The sequence below is a fragment of the Diorhabda sublineata genome, chromosome 2 (assembly GCF_026230105.1).
Source record: "Diorhabda sublineata isolate icDioSubl1.1 chromosome 2, icDioSubl1.1, whole genome shotgun sequence".
Lineage (NCBI taxonomy): Eukaryota > Metazoa > Arthropoda > Insecta > Coleoptera > Chrysomelidae > Diorhabda > Diorhabda sublineata.
In genome coordinates, this window is record NC_079475.1 from 10,206,004 (window position 1) to 10,233,435 (window position 27,432).

Sequence of the window (27,432 nt, forward strand, 5' to 3'; positions counted from 1 at the left end):
GTTCTGAAATGTCAGTCTGTATGTACAACAAAGAGTGATTAGAGTTGTATCCCATGTATATTTCTCAAGTAAAATGTCGTGGTATCAAAATATATTACCGGAGAGTATAAAAAAAAATGTGTGTGCGTATTTGCTTCAAAGATACCTCGGACAGTTCTTTGAAGAGAAATTAACACGAGATCAACTGAATATTGACCTATACAATGGCACTGGAACTGTAGAAAATATCAGCCTTGATGTTCAGGTAATAAATGCTAAAGACGCAATACAATTTTTCGTATCCATTTTTAAAATATTACAATATTCACATTACATTTATTAGTTGATAATTGATATTTTTTGATATTACAAATAGTATATTTATTTGTTTACATTATAATCTTTGCATCATATATTAGTTGCACATTTGAAAACATGTGGAAATTTTTATTGTGAATAACCTACAAATCATATACTTTTATCTGTTGTTTATATCTTTAATCATTAAGCCTAAAATGTTCTATGCTGATTAAATGAAATTGAAGATTGCAGCTGTAAAGTAAATTCATTTAATTAGTTGTAAAGTAGGTAAACCAATTTCAATATTATTTTTTTAAGCTCAAAAATTTTCTCTAATACTCTATTTAATTGAATTATCTTCTCTCGGGGTTTGAAACTTACAAAGCCATTATTTTGGTAAGGGTTTTATATGTATTATATTTGATCCCATTGTGGCTTCTTAATATTTTTATACTCTTTGGCCCTGGTTTATTCAAATAAATTTAGTATTTAATTAAAATAGTGCAAAATATTATTAAGAAGTTCAGTACAATAAAAACCAATAATAGCAAGTATCCATGATAAAAACTTATAAATAAATTCTACCTGTTAAAGGTTTTAAGCCAAGTTAAACCATACTTAAAGGAAGAATATAATGAGAAGATTCACTTTCACAGGTAGAAAGATAAGAAAACCTTACAAACATAAAATTGGAAAGGGTAATAAATGAAAAGAGAACCATTGTACACTTGTTATAAAGAATTATATTTAAACATGAATTTGGGACAGGTTTTAGTACTCAGATGTTATTGTTTTTTTAGAATAAGAATCTTATGAACATTTTGTGAGCAAATCAACTATTCTGTTATAACAAATATAAGTATAATGTTAGTGTCCTTTTTAACAATTTTCACTCCATCTCTATTGCTTTGAAGTTTCATTATTATTGGCCTTCCAATTATCATGAGGTGATTTTATTTTCTTGTATTCTGTAAATAGAGCAAAAAATTACAACTCATATCAGTTCCTATCAATATGATAGTACAAAGAATTCTCCAATAATATAATTTCTTCTTATTACTTCTTGTTTTTTATACACTTACCTAGCTAGAAAATTCCTTAATTTAGACATCATCCTCACTTCATATCATGACATTAATAGTAATTTTTTTTTAGTTTTTCTAAAGAAAATTTTGTAATATGGCACTTAATTAACGTTTAATTAGTACTTAATTTTCTGCTTATTGTTTTGTCCGTCTGCTCATATTTACTTTGTTAACTTTAAAACATCATCTAGGGTTCTAAACACTAGCTAAAATATTAACTAGAACATTGTATATTAATGTGAAACATCTATAAAGTTGGTTGATTATGGGTAGGGTGCTGACTGTCAAAATTATTAATTTTGATGGTCCAGATGAATTAGAGTGTTTTTTATTGATTTATAAATGTAAATAGTACCAAATATTTAGCATATGTAGAATGTACTATCCACATTTCAATCATTTTTTTGTTACAGGCACTAAACGAATTAGGGGAACAACAAAATTGGCCATTGGAATTTGTAGATGGATATATTGAGAGCCTTTTTATCAGTGTCCCGTTTATGTCCATACTAAAAGATTCTAGCTATGTTGAGGTGAAAGGTTTAAAAATTACTGTTCAACCCAAAAAAAGAAATGAATCTGGTAAAATAATATTGTTCAATAATTCTAAGCTTAAAACTTCTCAACCATATTTAAAGAATTCTTATCAGAACCTAGTATAAAATTGTCTCTTGTATTTTCTAACTAACTACTAATAATTCGATAGTCTTTAGAGAAGCAGCAAATAATTAGTACAAACTACTTGAGAATAGGAACTGAGAGTACTAAAGTTTTATTGAACAAAATAAGATAACAGCCGGTAGAGCTGTGTCAGGTTGAAGAGGGTACACCAGAAGGCATTCCTTGCCTGAGATCTCGTCCTATTACCAGTAGTATGGAAAGCTTGTGGTCCAAAAATACCTGAACTAGCTTTTTGTGCTAGCTTCGAACTATCTGTATATCAGAGAGATCGATTTCAATTTTGACAAAAAATTTTATTGGCACATGATTGCTATGCATATGATTCATTGGTTTGTCACTGCTTTTGAGCTCCATCAATTTTAGAATACTTAGTTGACCTGTAGATTTCTTGTCTTGATGTATATTGACAAAAAATAATTGTTGTTAGAATTTAAACTTGTTATAAAACGCTTCTCTAATATTAAATTTGTTGTTTATTTTGTTAAGTAAACAATATTCCAGCTACATCAATGTTCGAATCAATGTGGAACTCAATGACAAGTTCCATGCAATTAGCAGAAGAATGTGCAAGGCAAGATGGAGTGAATTCATCAAATCCCATAGAATCCTATGAAGGAATTAAACTTTTTGCTCAAACCATAGATTCGAGTAAGTATTGGTTAGACAACATTGTTGAAAATCGAATGTAATAATTTATTTCTTACAGTATTAAGCAGAGTAAAAGTAAAGTTTGTAGATACAGTTCTCCAAATTGAACATGTTCCTAAAAATAGCACAACTGGAGTAGGAGTCTTAATGAATATAGATTTGTAAGTATTTTATTGAAAAAGTTGAAAATATGTAAAAATATCTACATGGTGAGTCACTTGTATATATTGTATCTAGTTTAGTGATATATTTCAAAATTTTTTGTCAAGTAGCTATAAGAACATCAGGTTCAGCTATCAACAAAATTTTTGAATTTTCAATGATTTTTTTCTTTATAAATATTGATCGAAGACTTAAAAAAATAATAATAATAATTAAAAATAATAATAAAAGTTGTATATATACTATCCAAAACTATTATTATCTCAAACCATGCAAGCTCCCTTTACAATATTATGAGTTAATGTTGTTTTATTTCACCATTAATGGATAGTGTTCAAAGATACTCCAAACATTCCAGTATGTTAAGTAGAGCCCCCTAGTACGTTATTAACCAAACAATTCATAACGACCTAAACATCCCACTAATCAAAGATGTGATAAAAAACTATTAGACAAGATACAAAAACCGATCCATTGACCATAACAAAGAATTAATAAATAATCTACTCAACCAGCTACTAGCAAAGAGAAGATTGAAAAGAATATGACCAGAATATATCCCACAATAAATACTCTTAGAATATGGATGGACTCTGTTTAGTGAATTATAGACAATTTACTTATTATTATGTTTATAGAGTAGATTGTAAAAGTGCTGTATATTAATAAAAAAAATTCACTATTAATAAATCAGTTTGAAACTATTAACTTATCATATTTCATTTTAGAATTGAATATTCAGATGAAGCAGGTAGCGATCCATCTACTGATGAAGCTACAAACACTACTCAAGACCAAAAGAAAGCATATATGGAAAATACTTTTACTACAAAAATTTTTTCTATAACAGGTGTGACACTATCGACAGTGGAATTTTCGAGTAAAGCTAGAACTTTTAGTAAATCGCTTTTCGTTCAGTCTCAATTCGAAACAGAAAATGATTCTTTAGTTACTGTGATAGAGTCTTCTAATCGTGCTAAAGATTCCTTGATGGATACTGAAAAAGTAAACGTTAAAGATGTTTTTAAAAAAGTCGAGCAATGTGTGGACGATCACCGGCATGTTATAAAATTTGCAAAAATTACTGATAAGCAACAGGTAAGATTAAAAAAATGATTTAGTCTCAATCTTTATGTTTTTCTATTTTGGGGTTGAATTTCTTTTTTGATCCACTTATTGAGACACGCGTTTTCAAAAAGGAAACAGAAAACTTTCATTAGAATCAAAATATATTGTGAATGGGATGATATGGTAGTGCCATGGTATGGCAGCTGTGTACAACCAATCTTCTGAATACAGACAAGAGGAAACGTTCTTACCAGTAGTGTGGCGTTGATCTAGACTAACATTCTCTGTTACAAATAATTAGTGGCTGTTTTATAAGGAAACATAATTTTTGATTTGTATTATTGATAGAATCTTGCATTTATAGTTTGGTCACAATTAAAACTTTCGCAACATTGCACTAACGTAACCAAGACAGAGATCCAACTTGTGAATTATCTCACCACTTGAAGTTCCATTCACGAATCAAATTACTTACTTTTATTTTATATTGATGTGACTCTAAACGACGATAAATACCCATTATAGCTTTTGTATTCGATAAGATTTAGTATTTAAGGCAGCTTGTACACGGATTAGGGGCTTTTGATAGTTTGACATTCATCGAATTTTGCATATGAATATTAATATCTGCAGAAATAAGTTTTGTGATATCCGATTAATGTTTTAAGGTTAAAGTCAGATTAAAACAATCTGAAGATACAGAAGGGCCTAAAGTATCTATAGACGTTCTATTTGGTTCTTTTATAATATTCTTATCACCAAGGCAATTCCATGTTCTTATAGAGGTTATAGATGGTTTATCAAAACCCGATACGGTTGATACAAGGTAAGCTAAATAGTAGATCCGGAAATATGTACATTGATCTCTACAGCTGTACATTATGTTAAACGTTTTTTTATATACAATAAACAATCCTTTTGAAATTAGCAATTTTACAATGTATTCAAACATAAAATAGCATTAAATCTGCAAATTTATGCAAAAGGTTACAAGGTTAGTATTTAGAAATGAATCACTTACACTACCCACAATTAAAATTAAAAAAAGTTGATAGTTTTTATCATAATACTTGTAGAAAATAATCAGAGCTTAATATTATTGTATCGTTTTTAAATGCAATAAATCGACCCAAAAGTATAGTTTATAAATAAAACAATATTTCATTAATTTTTATGCATTAATTTAAAGGCAATGAAATGAAATGACACCTTATACAAGATGTTTCTAAATTCATGCGACAAAATTCAGAAGGAGATTGCTCGTATGAAATCTTTCCTATAACAAAATTTCCTCAGTCCACCCCTTTCTGAGATATCACCCTTAAAAAGTGATAACTAAAATTGAGTTCTTATTTTTTTATAAAATTTCATCAAAGCTAGAAATTTCCAACTCCGTGTAATGTCATTGTCTATAAAAGGGGAATTAGGAACTAAATGTGATTCTAAAATCTCTGTAATGTACCTACGAGCAATTAATGATCCTTTTACCAACAATACTCATTCTGTATGAGCCCTTAAAGAAAGGCCACCACTTCAAAATTTGTTGTTCTATGTTGCAAGGAAAATACCTCTCGCCACCTCTTCCATAAAAAGGTATTCTCCAATCTGAAGTATATAAACAGAATCTGGACTCATTCGTGAAAAGTACATACTCAAATATGGAACATTCCAGTCTTCATATTCTCATACGAATCTTATTATAGCTGCTTTGCTGATCAGTTGAAGAGCAGTGGTCTAATTCCAACATTTATCACATTTTGTGAAATTACTCTTACCGTTACATGTCTTCTTCTTCTCTACTGGCCTTCTGTCATATCCTCCAGTCTCTTAATATATCTCAATGTAAATGACCTTGTAACATAATATTAAAAGGTATTAATGAAACTGCTGATTTTGTTTTATTCGAGTATTTAGTTTTCTAAATTTTCATTGTTTATTATATTATTTTTCTAGTAACGTCGTTCCAAGAAGAAAATGTGAAGCAAAACCGATGACATCGTGGGACTACAAAAGAGTAGAGCAAGAACTGCAACATCAATTACAGACTTTATCGGATGAACAGATAGCAGGTCTAAAAGCGGCACAGGGATGGTCATCGGGAGCCTTAGGTACACATTTTATTTATAAGTTCTCTTAATTAAATCCCATTTTTTTAGATGAGAGTACGGAAGATACCTTTCTACCAATGAAAAGTAACGTAAGTGGAATATTTGAAAGTACAATGTCTGGTCTTGGTAGCAGTATGGAATCGAGCGTTAATTCTAGTATAATAAGTTCTGTTACAGATCAAACTACTAGAACTAGACGGCGATGTAAATTAATTAAATATATTAAAGTAATAAATTTCTAACGGATCATCTTTCAGATAATAACATTGATTCTGATCCAACTGCTGAAATATCAAGTTTCAGAATAAGAATTGATGCAGTGGCTACTGTTCTATTATTAGAAGATATATTATTTCAACCTGTAGAAAATGATATAATTTTAGCTCCGTCGAGTGTAGAAAGAATGCAACAAATTGTCGATGATTTTTTTGGTAAATTGCAAGAGTTTTCTTTTACGAATTTCGAAATTGAAGAGTTCGATCGTGGTAGAGAACTTTTGGATAAAGCTTGTTGTTCAAATAATATAAAGTAAGTGAAATATTGAACATTAAGTGTATATATTAGTACTGAAACTAAATTTCATATTACAACCAAACTTCCCTCTTTTCAGATCAAAACAATCTGCAGATTTCCTTCAGACATATTAATTAAAAATATCAATTAATTGATAATGACTGGAGTACTGAAAATATTGTTTTTGTAAAAACCAAAGTCAAAAATTATTCATATGAAGTAAACACATTATTTATTAGAATGAGACAAAAATAAATAACATTAATTATATAAAACGATTTCTGACATTTTGATTAAACTTTAATTCGCATAATTAATAACTGAAGGTGGAAAATCACTTTTCAAAAAATTTATTTAGTACGTTTACACTTAGAAAATTCGTTTAATTATGTGATAACTAACTAACTAACTCCTGACATGTTATACATAACATGGAACAGTAAAAATACTTTTACTCTGGATTTTTTCCAAATATGATTTGTGGTTAATATCGGGTATTGATTAACTGTTTAATTATGCCACGCTAACGTTATGTTATTACTACAAAAGCTTTATAAAATTGAGCTAACAGAGGTATGCCATAACCTTTTCGAAACATACTGAAATTGGAGAAAGCTCTATATACCGGTGACACAAAAACTGCAAATATAGGTGTGGCACAAGGTTCTGGTGCCACTACAATAATACCTTTTATATGTACATAGGTTAAAATATCTAGGGCCAAATCCGATTATATAATGTTTGTTGATGACACTGTTTTATTGTATTCCAGTATGAATGAATGAAAGTGAAATTGAAAAAACGTTAATAGTGGTCTTATTCCCTATTATGATTGACTGTGTAATAATAAACTTAGTGTAAATGTTGATAAAACAGTGTATATGGTAAGAGACAGTGTAACCCCACTATTAACTGAACTGAGCAACTCAATACTTAAAAGAGTACAGGAATACAGACATCTAGATTCAATCAATAGTGCCAGAATATATGGCTATGATAAATTATTTCAAGGTTCAAGTGAGTAATTAATTTTGTAAAAAAAATTTCAGGTTGTTTGCTGCTCCCTTTCAAATAGATGGCGCCGAAAAAACTACTAGTTCAGCATTTTCTATATCTGGAGAGTTGTCATTTATGAAAGTAGAACTGTACGAATGTCTATATAATACATCAAACAACTCTGCAGAATATATCCAATTAATTTCATTCAAAGAACGTGTTTTGCCCAAATCCTCAAATTCGGGGTCAATACCGAATTTAAAAATGTCCTTTAAACGCGTAGAAAAATTAAAAAATGGTACTAGAAGGGGCGGCCCCAAATCAGACATAACGTAAGTATTTTAAATTACTATATAATGGACTTAGCATTTGAAAAGTTATATAGAATAGAAGATTCTGCAATGTTCTGACAGAAGGCAGTGGAAGAAGTGAGTACAAGAGAACACATAACAACATTGACACCTGAACAAATAAAAGGAAAAGCCAAGAAGATTTTGTAATACATCTGAACGATATGCTAACGAATTATTTTTGATAAAAAATTTTTCAAAATCTGCAACGACTAATCAATTTTAATTTGCAGTTATTGTTTTTTGCTTGTTTTCCTATTAATTTAATTTTTGTTTATTATGTTAGAAGTATTTGCAGTTGGATTTTACTTCAATTTTAGGCTGTCATTGGAAAAATTAGATTTGGAACTGGATATTACCCTCATAGACAGAATAAATGCATTAATAAATTCTCCAAATATTTGCGCCCCTGACATTTCAATGTGTAATCCATGGAAAACGCCTGAAAAATTACATGATGATATGCAATTATTTCCGAACACTTTGCAATCTAAGATAGACTGGAAAATTTTGTGTCCGTTCATAAATGCAAAATTGAGGTTAGTATTCAGTGTGGTTTGCTTTCGTATTTAAAATATAAAATAGAACTATGACTTGAGTATTATTTATGTACCGGGTGGGCAACTATGAACGGTCGTAGGTCATATCTCAGGAATGGATTATATTTTAGCTTCAGCAAAAAGGATTATAACTATAGTGACCCCGAAAAACACTAGGAAATTTTTATCAGATCCTCCACTAGAGGACGTATTTCATAAAATTAGAAGTTTTTTCATAATTTTCATTTATATATGATAATAGAATACTGTGCATTTTTAATTAACAGTTTAATTAGCAACCTTAATGCTAGGGGATGTTTTGAACACACTGTTTACACTACCACTAAACCAACACTCACATTCACACTGTCTGATGAGCGTTTTGATAACCAAGGACACCTTCGGTCTCTGAAAATGATAACTTGGTTGCCGAAACGCGTGTCTGACAGTGTAATTATGAGCGTTGGTGTAGTGATAGTGTAAACAATATGTTCAGTATGAATATCACCAACGGTTCTAAAAATTACTTAGCTACAGGACGAAGATTTTGGAACGGAAATGTTCATTGATTAAAACTTTTTTTTCTTAATATTGAATCACCAGAAACACTAGAATTATAATCCCTTTCAATTGTAATAAATTTATAGGTTCCCAGTACCAGACTTCCGTCCATCCTATGATATCAACAGAATTCCTTGGTGGAATAGAAGCGTTAGGAATGACTATTTGTCTTTAATTTTTGCCGATGTTGTGATACAATCGAGCGTCGCGACTGATCATAATTTTCAAGAATTTACATTGCAATCTAAATCTTTGGACATATTATATTATGAAAACGAAAATGTTATTCCCTTGCCTGTAGGCAAAGCGGAATTCATTAACAAAGATGGATATTCCATGGAAGATGTACGGTCCCAAATTAGGTAACACAAATTAATTTCATATCATTTCAAAAATTGTAATCAAATGAGTAGTTTTAATTTTGAAATTGGAAAATTCAATACAGTATTTTTATCTAACTACTAGCCTACCAATAATATCATTTTTTTTTTCGTTAATATAAACTTTTCATTTAGGTTAACTCTGAAATTATTTCCCAAGAACGAACAGGATAACGTGGAACCCAAACAAAATATTATGACTGCTTCTTGTTACGGTGCTTTCGAAAATCATATTAAAGAAGTACCAGGACCTTTTTGCGCCAAAAAAGTGGTACATCAAAGCGATACCCCACATTCCAAACATCCAAATGGTAAGTTCATTTAAGACATTTCTCGTATTGCTCGAATCGATCATAATATATCGTCTGATGCTGATGGAGGACAACCCTATCCAAGGGGTTATCCACCCAAGTGAAAGCTCAACGTTAAATATGTCGCATAATTACATTGAACATCACTTGAATTTTTCAGATGATAACGACGAAATAATACTACCAGGTGACAAACACGAACTAGAACAATTCATAGAATCGACTATAGAATCTGCTAAATTTCACATTGACGTATATATTCCTCAAATTTCTGCCCAATTGAAGTCAAAACATATCTACGAATTATTGTACAACAGAATAAATAACGATTTGTTGCTATGGACTCCAAGTGCTCCTAAAGTGAAATCACAACCAACGAATTTAACTTATTCTTGTTATGGCGAAAAAGAAATAATTGTTGATGGTCAGGATACATTTAGATTGTGTAAAGGTGTTCTAGAGTATGGTAAGCTTTTGTTTACATGAAGTAAATTTTAATTTGATGGGTTCAAGTGAGTTATAATAAACATAAGATGCTACACAACGACGAATGTAGTACAACTCTTTACAATTAGTCTATCAAGGGTTTTTTGGAAACTATGATCGGGTTGTCTGGATCACGTTCATTCTAATCATATGATAGGATTCTTTCAAACCTTGTACATCAGTGGGTAAATGTGATCAGCTCACGGGTTGTATTACAATATCGTCAAAGTGATTCTGTAGAGAAATAAGCTGTATTGTACCTTACTTTTAGTAATAAAATCTATATGTTAAAAAAAAAACCCTCGTATATTCGCCATTTTGCTGAAACTTCTAGTTACGTACACAATCTCGATTCTTTTTTTCTGCATATTATAAATTGAATGGTGGATAATATTATGTTCTTATAATTTTATTTAAACAATGTTATTTGAATTTTTTGCAATAATAGCTGTCTCTGATAAGTTTATATGAACAAATATTAATTTTGATATAAATTTTAGAAAGCGAAAGTGACAGTGAAGAATCAGAAGAGAATATATTTTTTTCAATTTATGACAATAAACTGCGCCAGTCAATGAAACAGTTGCAGGTTCAAGAACCAATCATCAAATCACAAAGTGATTTTGTTCTAAGTATCCAAATAGGACGGGGAATCTTAGAAATGCATCCTCCAGTTCGAGATTCGGGCAATAATGTCATACCAGGACAGCAAGGCGAATTTCTGTTGAGCTTAGAAGATGCTAACGTATTCGTAGTTAGTGGTTATAAAGGAGATGATACCTTAGGATTTGTATGTGTTCAACTACAGAATGCAAAATTATATCATTGCGGTAATTATTATTTTTTTCTTAATGTTATATTGTGCGCCATCCTACAGTAAGTTCGGATCATTTTTTTTTTCAAAATGACACAATATACTGCATCGACAGCTCTATCCCAAACCTGGAAGTCTGGTAACTAAAAAAGAGCGGTACTAGGCCACCATAGGGTGCAATTAACACATAGTCAAAATTTTATGCTTCTGTTGCTTTATTACAAGCATGGTAGGGCGAGGAGTTTTTTTGTTGGTATAATCACCATATGCGTCCTGATATCAGCATGACGTAAATTAATTATTTCTTTAAAACGCCGGAAATACCCATGTCTCATTAGGAATTGCGTCAGGTAATAGTTTACGTCACCAAGCTATGATGAAGAGAGTGTTGCCGTTTGGAGGCTAGGATAGATGTGGTTATGTTAGGTCTTACAACTACTGACTACATCAGATGTTTTATTAATAAATGATTATGTAGGCCAACATGGGACTAAAGTGAAACAAAATTTTATCCAGGAAGTGCATTAGTTTGACCTTTAAGAAGTCCTGATCTTAACCCATTGCACACTTTTGGAAAGAGTTTAAATTAGGATGTACCCTGTATTTTTATTATCTAAATTTGACACCTTTGAAAATATATTCAGACAATTTCAAACAATTCTTTTCGTTGACGTCAGTTTAAAAAAAAATGTAAATTATTTTTTAATTTTTAATGCATTACTTCTAGATATGATGTCCATACCCTCTCAAATGCAGCCTCTAAAAGAATATGGTGCCCCTGTAGGTAAACATTTATGTCCAACAATTTACAAATCTGAGCGAGGCATGTTGGTAACTTCAAAAAATAGAGGTGGGCAAAGAGAAATGTTTACAGTCTCGGTTAGAATTCAAGCTGGCCATGAAACACATCACCTCAAGGTATGACATAATTTCTAATGTTTTCAACATGTTTCACCTGTGATATTATTTTGTTACCGTGTCAACAGTAACTTATAATTTTAGTGAAATCTTATTTAATATACATTTTTCATATAAAGTTAACTAGTTCATCAATGTGGGTTTACTAAAGGCTTATTTTTTCGTTTTTAGAACTTCTTCAAAAGTGACAATTTCGAAAAAAAAATCTTGAAACGATTTTATACGTGAATAACAAAAACTTATACCAATACTAATAAAATGCACTAAAGATTTGGTTTCAGTCACTTTTTCAAGTCACCTCTAAATGCCTTATAGATTTTTTTTGATATTCTACATATTTTTGGAATCTAAGCCTCAGTTGCCTAAAGTAATTCCTTTGTTTCGTGAGATATACTCTTAAGGGAGCAACAAAAGGGTTTGATGGAATGGTACTTCACAATTACATTTTTTTCTTACACTGAAAAATGCTTTGTGAAATATTTTATCTTCATTTCAGACTATTCGAGTGGCTCTTGGTTTAAACAAAAGTACATTGAAGCATCGAATGTGTGCAGAACCAAACACTTGGATCTCACAGCTATTGGATTTTTTTAATGTTCAAGATTATCCGATAGCCAACTATCATGCCAAAGAAGTTGTAACGGAATTACATCTTAATGTATGGGATTGTGCCATAGATTACAGGTATTTTGTAACTCTGCAATTAAATTATCGTTAATTTTACATATAAATGTATGTGGCCAAAGTTCCGCGAGAAAACACATTTCTCACAATATAAGCAAAATATTTTAGAAATTAGGTTAACCTCAGCAGTTGTAGAAAAAACATTTTCCAAGATAGTAAATTAATAGATGTATGTTTCAGACCACTGAACTTAGCAACAAGAGCGGCATTCACAATTGGAAACTTCAGCATGTCTTCTCACTTTGCAGCTCAATCAAATTCGTCCACTTTGAGATTCATTTTTGAAGAATGCGAGTTATTTTTAAGCGAGAAAGCACCATCAAAAAATGGCAAAATATCTGTAGCTCCCGTTGATCTGGTTAGAGATTACGTCAATGTTATTGAACTAGGTTTATTTGAGCTTAGTTTAAAAACAACGGATAAAGTAAGAAATCTTTAAATATGAATTTTTTTATAGGGATCAATAATCTGTGGCTTATAGATTCTATAATATTACATCTAATTCAAGAATCTTCATAAACTAAACTAATTAGATTGAATTCAATTGATTCTTACTTTTAAAATGGCGTTCGCAATATTTTATTACCAAACATTCTGTATTGATGATCAAAGTAAAATAAAGTATCTCTGTGGAGTCCTTTACTCAATTTTTTTTCTTTTCGTTTAACAATTCCTATCATTCTTAAAATCTCCTCCACTTCTTTTAGTCAATTAGATATTGGTCTTTCTTGTCGCATTCTAGTTCCTGGCTCTCACTTTTACGACTGCACACATTCTCTGTCAATTCCTATAGATTCAGCAATCGCACAATTACTTAGCCGACGGTTAAATCGAATAAAATTACCAACTTTTTCCATATTTTCATCCGTTTTTGACGTTGAAGAGCAATTTGAACGTGAATCGTCTTCAACATCTTCTCGGTCATCTTGTAAATGCTAAACTACTCAAAAACACGTGGACGCCACAAACAAGTTAATGCCGAATTTCACAACAATCCCTTGTTCTATTTTTACTTCGATCTTTTTCATGGCAAACTAAAAAACAGCCTCTATACAAACAAAAACAACGGCTACACTGGTTTTTCTAAACACAGATATCGCATTCAACTTTTTCTGTAGCAACGCTAGTCTCGTTACTTAACAGCTACGCCACGTATATTAAATTGTTTTAAGCACAATATAGACTGATTTTGTTATAATAGTAGAGTTGGATTATAAACAATAAAAAATCGTATATCTACTTTTACAAATTATATTAGCAGTCTTTGAAAACTGTGATAAATATGAAAAGTAAATCATTAGTTGCCAACCGTTACTTTTAATCACCCAACCATTTTTTGTTATACTCAATCATACAAATTCATTTTATTTGAAATATTCATAATTTTAGAAAGATAGAGCTCATCCTCACATAGACCTTCGAGTGTCTAACAACATTCTAAAAATCAATACATGCGCCGATAGTGGTCGTATGTTGATGTTATTGATCATTTATTTTGCAAACGATGGAGATTTAGTGCAACCGTCCTCAACGAATTCGGCACCTCCATTTTCTAGTCCCAGACATCGCGTGGAAACAGAATTAGTTTCGGTTGAACCGCAGATTAGTAATTTGTCAAAGAGTCAACATGAACATGTTAATTCTTTACTGGGAGAGGCTATGAAGGAAAAGGATGTACCGAAAGAAGGTAAGTGAATCCACAACAGTGTAAATTTATTATTAAATTCAACAAATCCGGAAATATGTCGACATTCGCTCTATTTTTTGAAAGACTATCCAATTTTGTGTCAAATTCTTCAACTTTATATTTACTTATGCTGGAAGTTCTATCTAAGATTCTAATTATAATATTGATTAAACCTTGGAACACTACAATTTCTTATTATTTAGTTTTAGACAATAGTATACAGGATTATTGTTATACATACTATCAGCTCTTAGAAATTAATATAATTATTGACCAACTTCTATTAATTGAGCAGTTTTAAAATTGACGATATTAGTATACTATTACTTTTAATTTTTTCCATCTCTAGTTGGTCACAAATTTGCATTTATGTCTAATATCATGTTGATGTTAATACATCTGATTACTTATTTTATTTTTTAGATAAGATCTCGGCTTTTGGCATAGATCCCGAAGTATTTTATTTCCCTGGCGAAAAACACATGGCTCAGCAAGATACCATTTCACAATTGCCACCCCAAGTGAAATATGAATTAGGCGATGTCACTTATAATTCTAATAGGAGTAGCGATACTGATGACGAATTTTGTTTCATAGGAAAAGATTCCGGACTTGGACATTGCCCACAAATTCCTGACGTTCTTTGGCAGGACAATGATCCTTTACGAGTCGTAGAATATCATTACGTTACCCCTGATGGCAAAACAGATCACTTGAAAGCACCTAAGTCATTTCCTGTTCCTATCGCCCAATATACTCTTTGTGATATGACGATTGTATGGAATATATATGGCGGAAATGATTTTCATAAATCCGAGGGTGAAAATAAGAAAGTGAATGTACAATTTTCCGAAACTCGGCTCAATGACAGCGTTAGTTTTTCGAGGACTAAACAAGATGAGGTACTCATTAAAAGTAAAGTGCATAAAAAGAAGGCTAATATGAATTGGATACTCAAAGGAGGTGTTAATAGAAACCATGACGTTCATATGGAATTTCATTTAAATAAGGTAAATTATTTTTAATGAATTCATTCCATATTTTACTAACTTTTTTGTAAAAAACAAAATATAATCAATACCCAGTTCCAAAACGTTTTTTCCATATGATTCAAAATCATAATTTTTAAATCAAACGTCTTCAAGTGCCACAGGTTTGGCCACGTAGCTAAATTTTCCTATGGACGCTGGGAATACAGAATTTTTGAGTGGAGACCTCGTTAAGACGCATAGTAGGAGACGCCGACCATCGAAATGATCTGACGATAATTAGAAAATGCAATAAACTGGTAGATGCAGTACATAATCTACTCAAATGGATTCAATTACGGGAGACTTATGTCCAGCAGTAGATTCAGATGAGCTGAATGATGAAGATCCATTTCTATTAGTTGCCTTTAAGATCGGTCAATCGTCATTATTGCATGTCATCGTGAATCGTGGATGTTCACATCGGCGATAGATAACCAAAATGCCAATCCGAAACAAGAGTTACATAAAATTAGAAAAGCAGTGCATGTCTAGCGATTTTATATATATGGCTAGAAAAAGCAGAATTCACGGGAATTAAAGGCAATTTGTCTAAAACTAGAGCTTTAGTTGAGTTCTATATAGGGTGGTTGAAAATCTTGCCAACCAAATGAAGACATATCAAAAATTATAACAACATATGAAACTGTTTCTTATTTTATATCAGCATAACATAATCGTATCTCGTACTTACTCTAATTATAATTATGTTTTAGATTAGGTTTCAACATGAAGTTTATCCCGAAACAACGGTGCAAGCCTCCCGGCAAGTACTTTTAATATCTGATGTGGAAATCGTGGATAGATTGGAATCGAGCCAGTTTAATAAATTTTTATATCAATATACTAGCCAGAGTAGACCAAAGCAGTCACAGGCGCATATGGTAAGAATAAATATGCCCTGTTCTTTGTTGAATACTCTGATTTATATTAATTTTAAAAAATTACCGTTTCCAATTTCCCACAAGAATTCAATTATAATCAGTCCAATAATTAATTGATTTCGAGACCAGTGAATGAAATTTGATTTTTAAAATAGTTTCGTTATATTGTCGAAATTTCTATTTATTTTTTCTAGAATGTTTTCATATCGTCAATCTAGTTTGACTACTATAAATAAAACTGATTCAATGCGTAGTCGCTTTGTTTTTTTTTGTAGAAGTTTATTCATATAAATGGACCAAAGCACCAAGTTGAAATTTTGTTTAAAGCTTATCGAGACTTGTCACTGACGAGTGTATAAAGATTTTTGCGACCGCACTCTATTTACTATGTGCGGCCGAGAACTCTCATGGAGTGTACTACGTAGCTATTGAAATATTAAACTGATTATTTCAGAACAGCAAATCTCCACATTTAAATTTAAAATTTTTTAATAACAAACTATTGTAATTCTTATACCAACACTTAAACTGTCTGGTCCTTTGAGTTGGATAAAAACCAAAGACATATGGAAGGTTCGAGGGATCAGGCATTATGAGTAACACCAACAAATTCAGATATTTTATTCTTCAGGTTATGATAAAAGCATTACATATTAGACCAGATCCGAAACTACCAACACAAGAATGCTGTCTAAAAATATCAATGTTACCTCTTAGGCTCAATATTGATCAAGATTCGTTATTGTTTCTCATACATTTTTTTAGTGATCTTGGTAATGACAGTTCCGCAAAATCAGGTGAGTTGAAGCAAATTTGTTAATTATTTCTCATTGGTACAGTATTCAAAAGTCATGTTCTGATAATTATTTTTCAAAGGTACATATTTTCTAATTTATTTTCATTTTAATTTTATGTCACCTGTAGTTAATAATAAATATCCAATTTATGAAACGTAGATTTTAGGACTTAAAATCTTAATCAGTCCAATATACTCAAGGCCTAACCTTTTTTAAGAATTTCTCAACAATTTCTTATGATTCAGTAATTTCTATTTAAAAAAAAAGTATTTTCAAGTTGTTTAATGTGGCGATCGAAAATGTTAATGTTAATTTAGCTTTGCCAATAAAGGACTCTAGTCAGAGATTAATACTTTTATAAAAATCATACCAAAATGTTCCAAAATCTCCAGAGTCACATATTAGGGACAGTCTTTCTTTCTCTGGAGACATTACTATCAATGCTCGAGGTGAAATTTCAGTTGGTGTTGTAAAAAACCTCGTGGTATCTTCTTTTTCTTTAACCGGTGCTACGATCCAGTGCCTTCTCAACAATCGACGACTGCTAATATTTTCTGTCCTGAGCATGATAACTCCAACGTCCAACCCCTAGATGGATCAGGTCCGCTTCAACGTTCTCCAACCAGCGAAGATGCGGTCTACAGAAAGTCCATACATGGCTCTGTGCTTGTATCAATCAGAAGGCATCCTCTGCACGTGCTCAAGCTACCTTTACCAAATTTCTGAAAATAAACAGTTTAACTACTTACACTGATGGTGTAGTGGTAGTGTAAACAGTGTGTTTAGTAATATCACCAATGGTTCAAAAAATTTCAACTTAATGGTAATGTTCCTCATATCCAAAAATTCAAGTGTAAACCACTGGAACGAATTTTTAAAAAAATCGAATTTAAAATTAAAATCTTTGGAACCTCTAATATACAGTTTAGAGTCATTCATTATTCATCTCTTATATTCACATGTACATACTCTGCATTGTAGATGATCAAGGTAATCGTTCAAAACATAATACTCCCACTCATCAACCCCCAATCATGACTGTTAGTATAGAAAATGGAGATATTTTTAAGAAAAAAGCCATGAAAGCAGTCGATGAAAATTTGATTATGCTAATGGAAGAGAGTAGGCACCAGTTCGATTTTGATAGTGTGTCAACAGATTCCACTACGAGTTCTTCAGACGGATCTCCGGTATTCTTTAGGTAAAATAATTCTAATATTACTTTTTAAAATTTTGGTTTCATCCAGAGAAATATCTCTCATTATATGGCGTGTACGGAATAAGTGTCATAACTCATATCACATACAATTTTACCAAGTGTATCCACATCGTTCCAATTGCATCTGTTTGAAATTTTAAAAGATTCATCCACTCACAAATTTTCAAATATACCATATATATGTATACTTGGTAATATAATTACTTTTATATATCTAAATTATTGACCTAAGTTGCATATTATGGACCTGTTGTGTCAATAGAAAGAGATTTTACTAATATTATCATCAAAAGTGCGTGTTATTAAGTTTATTTCATTATTAAATATGGTACTAAAAATTTGAATTTACCTGATCTAAAAATAAAGATTTCTAAGCGAATTTTTTTTTAGAAAACTTAAATTTAGCCTGGAAGTGCCAATACGACTCGATTATCATGGGAAACGTTTAGATATGACGCACGGTTCTATTCCTGGACTATTGATGGGTCTCGGACAATTGAATTGCTCTGAATTGAGATTGAAAAAGATAACATATAGACATGGATTACTAGGAGTTGACAAACTTATGGCATTTTTAATTCAAGAATGGCTAAGTGACATCCGAAAAAATCAATTGCCTAGTTTGCTGGGTGGAGTAGGTCCGATGCATACACTTGTTCAACTGTGTAAGTACGTCAATAAAAAAAAAACACGGTTTTCAATAAAGTCCAAAATAAACAATTAATGAATAATTATGACTCATTGAAGCTCTAAAAGTATTTTAATTGATATTTAGTCTGTTGTCTAGAGCACGGATTAATTTGATTTGGAGTTGAGGTCTGAAAAGAGTTGTGGAATATTAGTAAATTGATTTCCTTTACAAAGAAACTATTTTGAAAAGCCACAAGTACAGGCATATAAAGAATGCTTACTAAACCTAGTGCAGAAGTGAACTTGACTGAAACCTGTATTGTTTTATACTACCTTGAAAGAAGTACTTGGTCATCGTGATAGTACAAAAGTAATTGCAATGGAACCGAGTTAGAACAAGCAAAACTATAGTTCAAAAATTTAAAGTTTATTTATTTATCAATAGCATTGGACGAAATATGTCATGTAATGTCAGTAAACATGGGGGTCCACATATATAACAAAACTTGTGGCACATATGTCATTTGTATCTGCACAAAATCATTCACTTTAAAACTCAAAAGTGAACTAAATAAAAAAATAAATGAACTACTCTACAAAAAAAATTTCTAATAATATAATATAAAATTTACTACCTGTGAACAAAAATGGATCTAAAAAACAGTTGGTTGCTTTTACCTTGAATACCGCACAAACCTAATTATACAGAATGATAATTACAAAGAAAAAAAATTATATAACAACCCAAAAAATCAGTTTATTGGTAAAGAGAGTAATTACAACTCTTTTTTTTATTAATTCATTTTTATTTAATTTTTTTCTAGTCCAAGGAGTACGAGATTTGTTTTGGTTACCTATTGAACAATATCAAAAAGATGGTAGGATCGTTAGAGGTCTCCAAAAAGGTGCTAATAGTTTTACTACATGTACAGCTATGGCTGCTTTGGAACTTACTTCTAGATTAATACATTTGATACAGGTAGATCTAATTAAAGTTCATCAATTTTTCTTTCTTCGAATGATATATTATGATTATTATTATTAATTTTTCAGATTACTGCCGAAACAGCATATGATATGTTGTCACCTGGTCCCAGTGTAAGAATGGTAGCTAAATCTAAAGGAAAGAGAAAGAGATATCATCAACCACAAGATATTCGAGAAGGGATGACAAATGCTTTTATGTTAATGAAAGAGGTAGTAATATTTTTGGTGTTATTTCTGATTCACATAAAAGATATAAAAAACAATTGACTATTATATTGTAAAATACTTAGGTTCATATTTATCATTACCATCCCTACTTAAGCCTTTTTGGATCAAGTACCAATACATACTTAACACATCTCACAATTTACAATGAACAAGAACGAATTATTGTTTCAACACAAGTCTTAAGCATGAAGTATAACATGTTCGTTCAGCTCGTCATCAATCACCATGATAAACGTTCACTACATTCTTTACTGCACTAGATAGTCACCAGCCATTTGAACTGTTGAATCCCTCTCCTCCATGTGCACGAATCAACATCGAACTGAAAACGGCGTTATATCGTTACGCTTGATCCACAGTGACTGCTGTGTATGTGCAGAACTACACCTGCAGCGCTGCCACGGAAAATGCAAATTAAATTTACGTTGTGAATCTACCTTTTTGAATACGGTTCAATAGGGTTTGGAAAAATATTCTTCTTTCGATCCAGTTTTACTCTATAAATTGACTTTTTGATAATGCCCAGTAATTTGGATGTAATTTCTTCTCTTAGTAAAAGTAACCAAATTAACTCGATTCTACTGTTTTTTGTCAATAATATTTAGGAGGTTGTCATTTTACGCTTGAACATTTAGCGTGGAATGATTTTTTATGCCATTTTCCTGTTTGATGATATTTTCTCAATTTTATGATTTTTACAGGGTATTGGTGAGACAGCTGGCACTATAGTTCAAGTAGCAGCACACGAAAAAGAACAAAAGGGCTACAGCGGAGCTGTAGGCGGTGTTTTGCGTCAGATTCCACCGACTATTTTGAAACCAATTATAATAGCGTCGGAGGCTACAAGCAACGTTCTAGGTGGTATGCGCAGTCAATTAGTGCCAGATGCAAGACGCGAAGCTAACCAAAAATGGCGAAGTGACGATAATACGCAATGTGATAATAATTAAAGACTGTGATTGAAATGATCTTTAATAAAATTATTTTTAAGTAATCCAAATTTTGTTTTTAGGTTAACTATAGGTTCATTTTTATAGGATTGATATAAAATGCTTATGATCGAGTATTTTTATGTATACCTATTAAAATTATGTGACAATATTTAATATTATTTTCAAATGGATGTTCATTTAAATATTTTGCTAATGATATTCATTAAGGCATGTTGATTGTGTAAATAAAATATGTTTTTATTTTAAGGTGTCTGTGTTTTAAATAATATACTTTTAAGTCGATAAAATTTTTTTATCATAGGTCTACACGTTTTATACAATTATTGATAATTGAATAAAATATGATACTAATTCGTTTAAATTTATTTTGTAACAAATATAGTTGGAGACTTCCACCACTTTTTTGTATAGCAAACTGGTAAATGTAAAAGCAAAACGCAGTAAGAAGAGATGTCGGAGAAAAACGGAATTAAGGACATAAAGTGTATAGAAAAAAACATTACAAACAAAGAAATTAAGTCTATATGAATATCATAAATGTAATATTTCCACAATAATCTCTCTGAAACTTGAATTATGAGATCCTGGGCGAAAAAAATTCAAAATCATCAAATACCATTTTTACACAAACGGCTAAATGTGGTCTATCAACTATATAACTTAATTCATCAAATTGTAAGAAAAAATAACTACAACGATCAAAGTTTAGTTTAGCTAAGAAGTTACATCAGAGCTCATGTTTTCAACTCTTTGTATCGTATTAACGGAAAGCTGACCACATTCCATTTTAGACATAATATAAGTTTTGTTTTTAAAGGTATCAAATATTGTATCTGCAGCTTCTAAAACAGTAGCTTTAATCAACTCACCATATTCGTACGATTTCCGATGTTGGGCGATGGCTACCTTGCTCTCGTTCCGTGTCTTAAAAAAAGTTTATTGTTGAGCATTGAGTTGAGATTTCAACTACATTCCTTTTTTCAGTATCGAATTCAGCGGATAGTCCTTTTCCACTGTAAATGATCTTGAATGGCGCTCAACCTTTCTTTTATTTCCAAGTGAGATACTCATTTTAAACAGCAAACATACTCATTTATCTTTAACTTGCGTGAAAAAATAATCGGTTCCTACTCTGCACGAGAATGATAAGTTTTTGCTCGAGCTAGTCTTACTAAAAATAAACCAGGAATACGCTTAAAGTTGAACTTATGGAATTGAACACACATGTAACATAACCTCACTCTCGTTAAAGGAGTGACTATTGATTGCGAACTTCGCGACGGCTGTAGTTTGCATTCATCGATACAACCTTGACCCATCGGTCGCAACCCAATAACAAAGTTTCCAATTCGAGCGTGACCGTTAGCTATTTAAAAGTTATCCATATGCTACCAGTAGCTCGCGATCGACTGTTTGGCGACCACTATCATAGACAGATCTTAACATTCATCAACGTATTTCTACCACTTGAAACAAAAATTCGTATTTTGTTTAAGATTCATATCTGACTACAGACACTGCAAATATAATCTCACTCAAGAGATTATAATTACATACTGACAAACCGGAACAGGTCAAACTTGTCACTGATTACCTCAATAGAAGAAACCGATAGATTAGGAATGTAGAGAAATATCAGTGAAAGTGGGTATTGTATATTGAGATGATTATCTATGTAACAACTATTCACATCACTCCTTATATACCGTTTAAAAATAATAACCATTCATAATATATAACATTAAGTACAGAACAATACCATATTTTGGCCTTGTTGTAAAAATAAAAAATATTTACAACCAGGAATACTAAATAATATCACTCAATGAAATGCTTTTAAGAAACATGTAATAAATATATAAATAGTGTCCAAAAATTACCTTAATTATATTGTTTCATGTAACAGTCCAATGGATTTGTTATATAAAGTATAATTTCTATTTTTAAGTTTTAAGATGGATTGTGATCAAAATATTCGAACTAGGTACTTATTCAATTGTTGGAATTTTAAAAGTACATTATGCGGATTAGATTAGATTCATGTAAATTTATGAGTTACTATTTTTTCTAAATTCTTATGAGAAATTGTGAAATTTCCCATAATTCCATTACTTATCTCCTTCGAACGAGCTGTTAATTATAAATTACTCAATATAAAATTCAAAATAATTATTCTTCGAAATGTTATTTTTTATATCCAATCAAACTATTACATAAAACAACTTATATTCTAATAATTTCAGGGCAACAATAATGTCAAAAAAATATTGCACAGTAATTTTGATTTTAAGTATACATCTAATCATTTGCACCCTCAGTGACTGTAAAAACGGGTTTAACAATTTATTTCCTATAGTGCACTATTGTTGAGAAATAAATTTTGCGCAATTCGCTCATTTTTTGTGTTGAGAACTTGTTTATCGAATTTTTCAAATTGTTACACTAGTAGCAAATAAGAATTTTACAAGATTCTCTACTAGAAAAGTAATGTCTACAAAATTGTTGAAAAAGGAGTACAATGCGATGAGAACACAACCATTGGGAGGTTTCATTTTTTTGATTTCGAATTAATGCCCTTGAAAAGTTTTTTTCCAATAAAAGCCAATTTGGGTTTTGTTCGGGAAAAACCCCTAAAATCTTTTCCGAAAATGTACCTATCACTAAGCACAACCTATTCATAAGTTAATTTAGGATAAAAAGAATAATAAAAAATAATTTTAAAAAACCGACATGTTCAATTGAATTTGAAAAGATTCAAGTGTTGGACAAAAACAAGGACTACGAAGAAAATATATCAACTGGTTGAAACTCATAACATAACTTCGACAAATAGCAGAAAAAATGGAATAGAAGTCGTGCAGAGAAAATTAAGTTTGAAAAGGGATTGTTTACATGGCATGGCAATAGAAGCACAACAGCAGTAAAAAGAACCTCAAGGGAAAGGTAACTGGAAAATTCGAATCAAGAGCGCTGAGTATAAAAAGAAAAATTCTCATATGGTTTAATAGAATGATTCAAAATTTGTTTGTTGGCATGGTATACTATAATTTCTGTTTAATCTCTTATTTTACAAATACCAACACAAAAAATTTCTTTTCTACTAAACCCAACTCCGTCTAATTATTCACATTGTTCAGCTGTAAAAAATGAAAAAATAAGGCACAACTTGATGATTTAAATGCTTAAAATTGAATACAAATTTAAGTGCAATGTAAATAAATTTCGAGGTTAGATTTAAAATAAATTTCAAGTGGTATTAACAAAAAAACAGAAAATTACAGAATATTTCAAGTATAGTAAAGAATAACTGTACTTTCAATTTTTTATGAAGTTTTCTAACCTCAAAATTCTATATCTAATAACTTTTTACATAAATATTAAAAATATGTTCAACAGACAAATCTATGATATTTTTATAGTAAAATAAATCATAACAAAGATGCGAACGTTGTACAGAACTCAAGAAATACTCATTTAAACGTAGATTAAATTTTTTTTGTTTTTCAAATAATTGCCTATTAAACTTTTGTTTTCATGTTGGTTGAAACTCTGCATTATTGTTACATTTATGTGCATATAACAAATTATTCAACTTTCTAAACTTGTGTTAGAATAACACCGAAATGGTTTTGGAAGAAAAATGGAAATAGATTTTTTTTATTTATGTTTCCAATTATTTGAATGGTATTATTCTACCTTCTATCAATATGTTATATAATTTTTTTTACAATAGGCCGACCAAACCGTTTCTATATCAGTTTTACAAAAGTTCTGAACAACATCCTTAAAATATAAACTAAAATTAAATACAAATTACATAATATAAAAAGTAGTTTTTCAAATTACTCATAATAAATATGAGTGTATTATCCATCTTTTTGAAAGATAATGATACACTTTTTTGAAATAAATATTAAGGGAAATACCGCAATTAATATTTTGTGATTAGATTTTTGAAATTAAAATGATTATTTAAAACATTTCCTAAAAACCATGTTGAATAATTCAAACTTTTTCATCTTAATTGACGTAGCAAAAAAATCATTAATGACAATATGATTGCTAACCAAAAGTTACAACTTTAGTAAATTACTGAATGTTTGAAAAACAAGAATATTCTCCAAGAAAATAAAAAATTTTTCTCATTTCTAATAATATATATTTTCAAAATATGGAGAAATGTCAAATATAATTTTTAAACAATTATATATAACGGAGATGGTATTCCTAGCAGGACTTGTTTATTGAAAATTTCCTCTTCTTCATGGGTATTCTCTTCAAATTTCTTATTTGAAATTTTTTATCGCTTGTATTCTCAAGAGTAAAAACGAAAACTGTCAGTAAATAATGAAAAAAATGAGAAAATGCATAACATCTAAAAAGAAGGTATTATTTATAAATAGAAATGAGAAATAGTGCCAATTGTTTTAGGATTAAGAACAAAATAACTGATAAAGAAGAAAGTAGAGCAGAGCAGAGCAGAAATGGACAAATAGGGGTATAAGACTCTTTTTAAAGTTTTCTGTATAATTTCAATCATTTTTCAAAGATTACTAGAAATTATTTGTTATATTGAGGTTCTTGCGGTAGCAGTACTCCATCAACAATATTTGAAATAAATATTATAGTGTAACAAACTAAAAGTGAATTTCGTCAGCTACATAACTAATACATAAAAATCTCGAATTCAAACGCCAATGGTATAGGGATCGAAAATATTAGTATGTGTTATAAACTACAAGAGGTACTTACTGCTTTGTTTATCATTCATCGATATTTGTTTATGTTCTACCGTAAGGTTTTGAGGAAACCGAACTTTATGTTAAATTTGAGACAGCTACCTGTGCTCGATCCTTTTCAGAACTTCTGCTTTTTATTTTGTCAGTACCATATGAAGGGACGTTTTATGCGGCACTTTAAATCATTACTTGACATAAAAATGTTGCATATGAAATATCAAAAACAGCAGTAAAATGTTTAAAACAAAGCCAATATTTTAAATTACAATTATTTAGAACATCAGAAATAATTAAGATTCCCCCCGCCATTGGTGTTTGAATTCCAATTTCAATTTTAGTTTATCAAACTTTGGTACTACTAGGTAAACTAATTTAGTTATAAATAAATATTAAAGATAAGCAAAAGCTAGATTATCTGGGAGAAAGAAATGTTTTGAAGAGTATGATGGAAGGAATAATAACTGCAAAACTTGATTGGAGAAAATGTACAGAAGAAGAAATGATGGTTGACAGACGATATTCGACCACGTTGTTTGTTTATAATACTTTTATGAATTTAGTACTACTATTTTCAATTATATTTTCTTTGACTTTTATATTAGAAGAAAATAAAAATGGTACTATTCAAGTAGCGATTTTTACATTTCTAAAAAAATATTTTTTTATCTCGTATATCATAATTCCGCTAGATCCCGTTTAGAATTCTCTACCTGTACAAATATACACAACCTTACAGTACAACCTGATTCCTTGGTCATTTCTTTTTAGATACTCCCGTTCGCTCTCTTAAAGACAAAAAATCCAATTCAGGCAAAACCAAACCAGGTAACTGACTAGTCTTTTTTTGTGTCACCACATTCGATCTGTTTATTTCGTTTCCAATCGAAAACTGATTTTGATTAAAGTACTGACCAGCATTGGATCGTGAAGTTGTTACTGACTGATTCCAATTATGATGCCCTGGGGTATTGGAAGAATTTTGAAGAGGAGGTAATGGACTGGATACAAATTCACCCCACTCATCATCTTCTTGTCCATTTATTACAAAATTCCCACTTATTTGATTAGATTTTTTCTTTGGAATGGGGACAGATGATTGTGATGGATTTGTAGAATAGTTGTAAGATGGAGAAGTATTGAAACCAACATTATAAGCTTGAGATGCGAATTGATTGCTAATAATAGACGGCTGTGACTGTGGTAACTGTTTGGGAATTATACAATTGGATTTTTGTTGGGAAACTGAATTTGTACTACTAGATAATCTCGTTTGGACGAAACCTTGAGGAGTAATTACTGGAATTGGTTGTTTCGCGGGTTGTATGCTGCCTAAGTTGAGGACGGAGAGGGTTAAATCGGGACTAGAAGTTTTATTTCTATCTGATAGTTTAGTTTTATGAACTGGCGAAGGTTTTGTGACAGAAACAAAATCTGTCCATTCATCTTCTTCTGTAGATGGATTTTGTTTTATTTCTATTTTTTTCGGGTCCAATTTTTTATGCACTTTATGCACTGGAGAGGTGTCCCACATAGGGAATTCAGTCCTGAAAATATAGGAAGAATATCAATCAATTCATAAATCGAAATTTAAAAAATACATTGTCTTAAGAAATACAAAAATAGTTTTTAAACAAAGTTACAGAGATAATAAATCATCTTATATATTATCCTGAATTTTAAACTGTCATTTTTTTACG

General features: G+C 30.7%; 2 protein-coding genes across 3 annotated transcripts in view; one reads left to right on the top strand and one right to left on the bottom strand.

Annotated features, from left to right (window-relative positions):
* On the top strand, nt 1–21,347 carry LOC130440726 (autophagy-related protein 2 homolog A). The gene is made up of 27 exons (XM_056774027.1): nt 1–244; nt 1,778–1,946; nt 2,547–2,693; nt 2,752–2,854; nt 3,584–3,953; nt 4,592–4,749; nt 5,877–6,031; nt 6,080–6,235; nt 6,289–6,559; nt 7,594–7,872; nt 8,211–8,429; nt 9,077–9,352; nt 9,506–9,681; nt 9,842–10,147; nt 10,668–10,997; nt 11,709–11,899; nt 12,396–12,583; nt 12,764–13,007; nt 13,973–14,270; nt 14,694–15,280; nt 16,015–16,182; nt 16,814–16,979; nt 17,961–18,180; nt 18,589–18,863; nt 19,653–19,807; nt 19,882–20,025; nt 20,745–21,347. The coding sequence occupies exons 1-27, from the start codon at nt 74–76 to the stop codon at nt 20,991–20,993; spliced, it is 6,171 nt and encodes a 2,056-aa protein (XP_056630005.1). The 5' UTR covers nt 1–73; the 3' UTR covers nt 20,994–21,347.
* Nucleotides 16,788–27,432, bottom strand: part of LOC130440727 (aftiphilin) — an 18,314-nt gene continuing 7,669 nt past the window's right edge. For both annotated transcript variants that reach the window (XM_056774030.1, XM_056774028.1), the window contains 2 exons: nt 21,866–27,279; nt 16,788–17,701 (listed from right to left, as the gene is read on the bottom strand). In XM_056774030.1, coding sequence (XP_056630008.1) covers nt 26,490–27,279 — 790 coding nt within the window. In that variant the 3' untranslated portion in view covers nt 16,788–17,701; nt 21,866–26,489. The remainder of the gene's footprint in view (nt 17,702–21,865; nt 27,280–27,432) is intronic.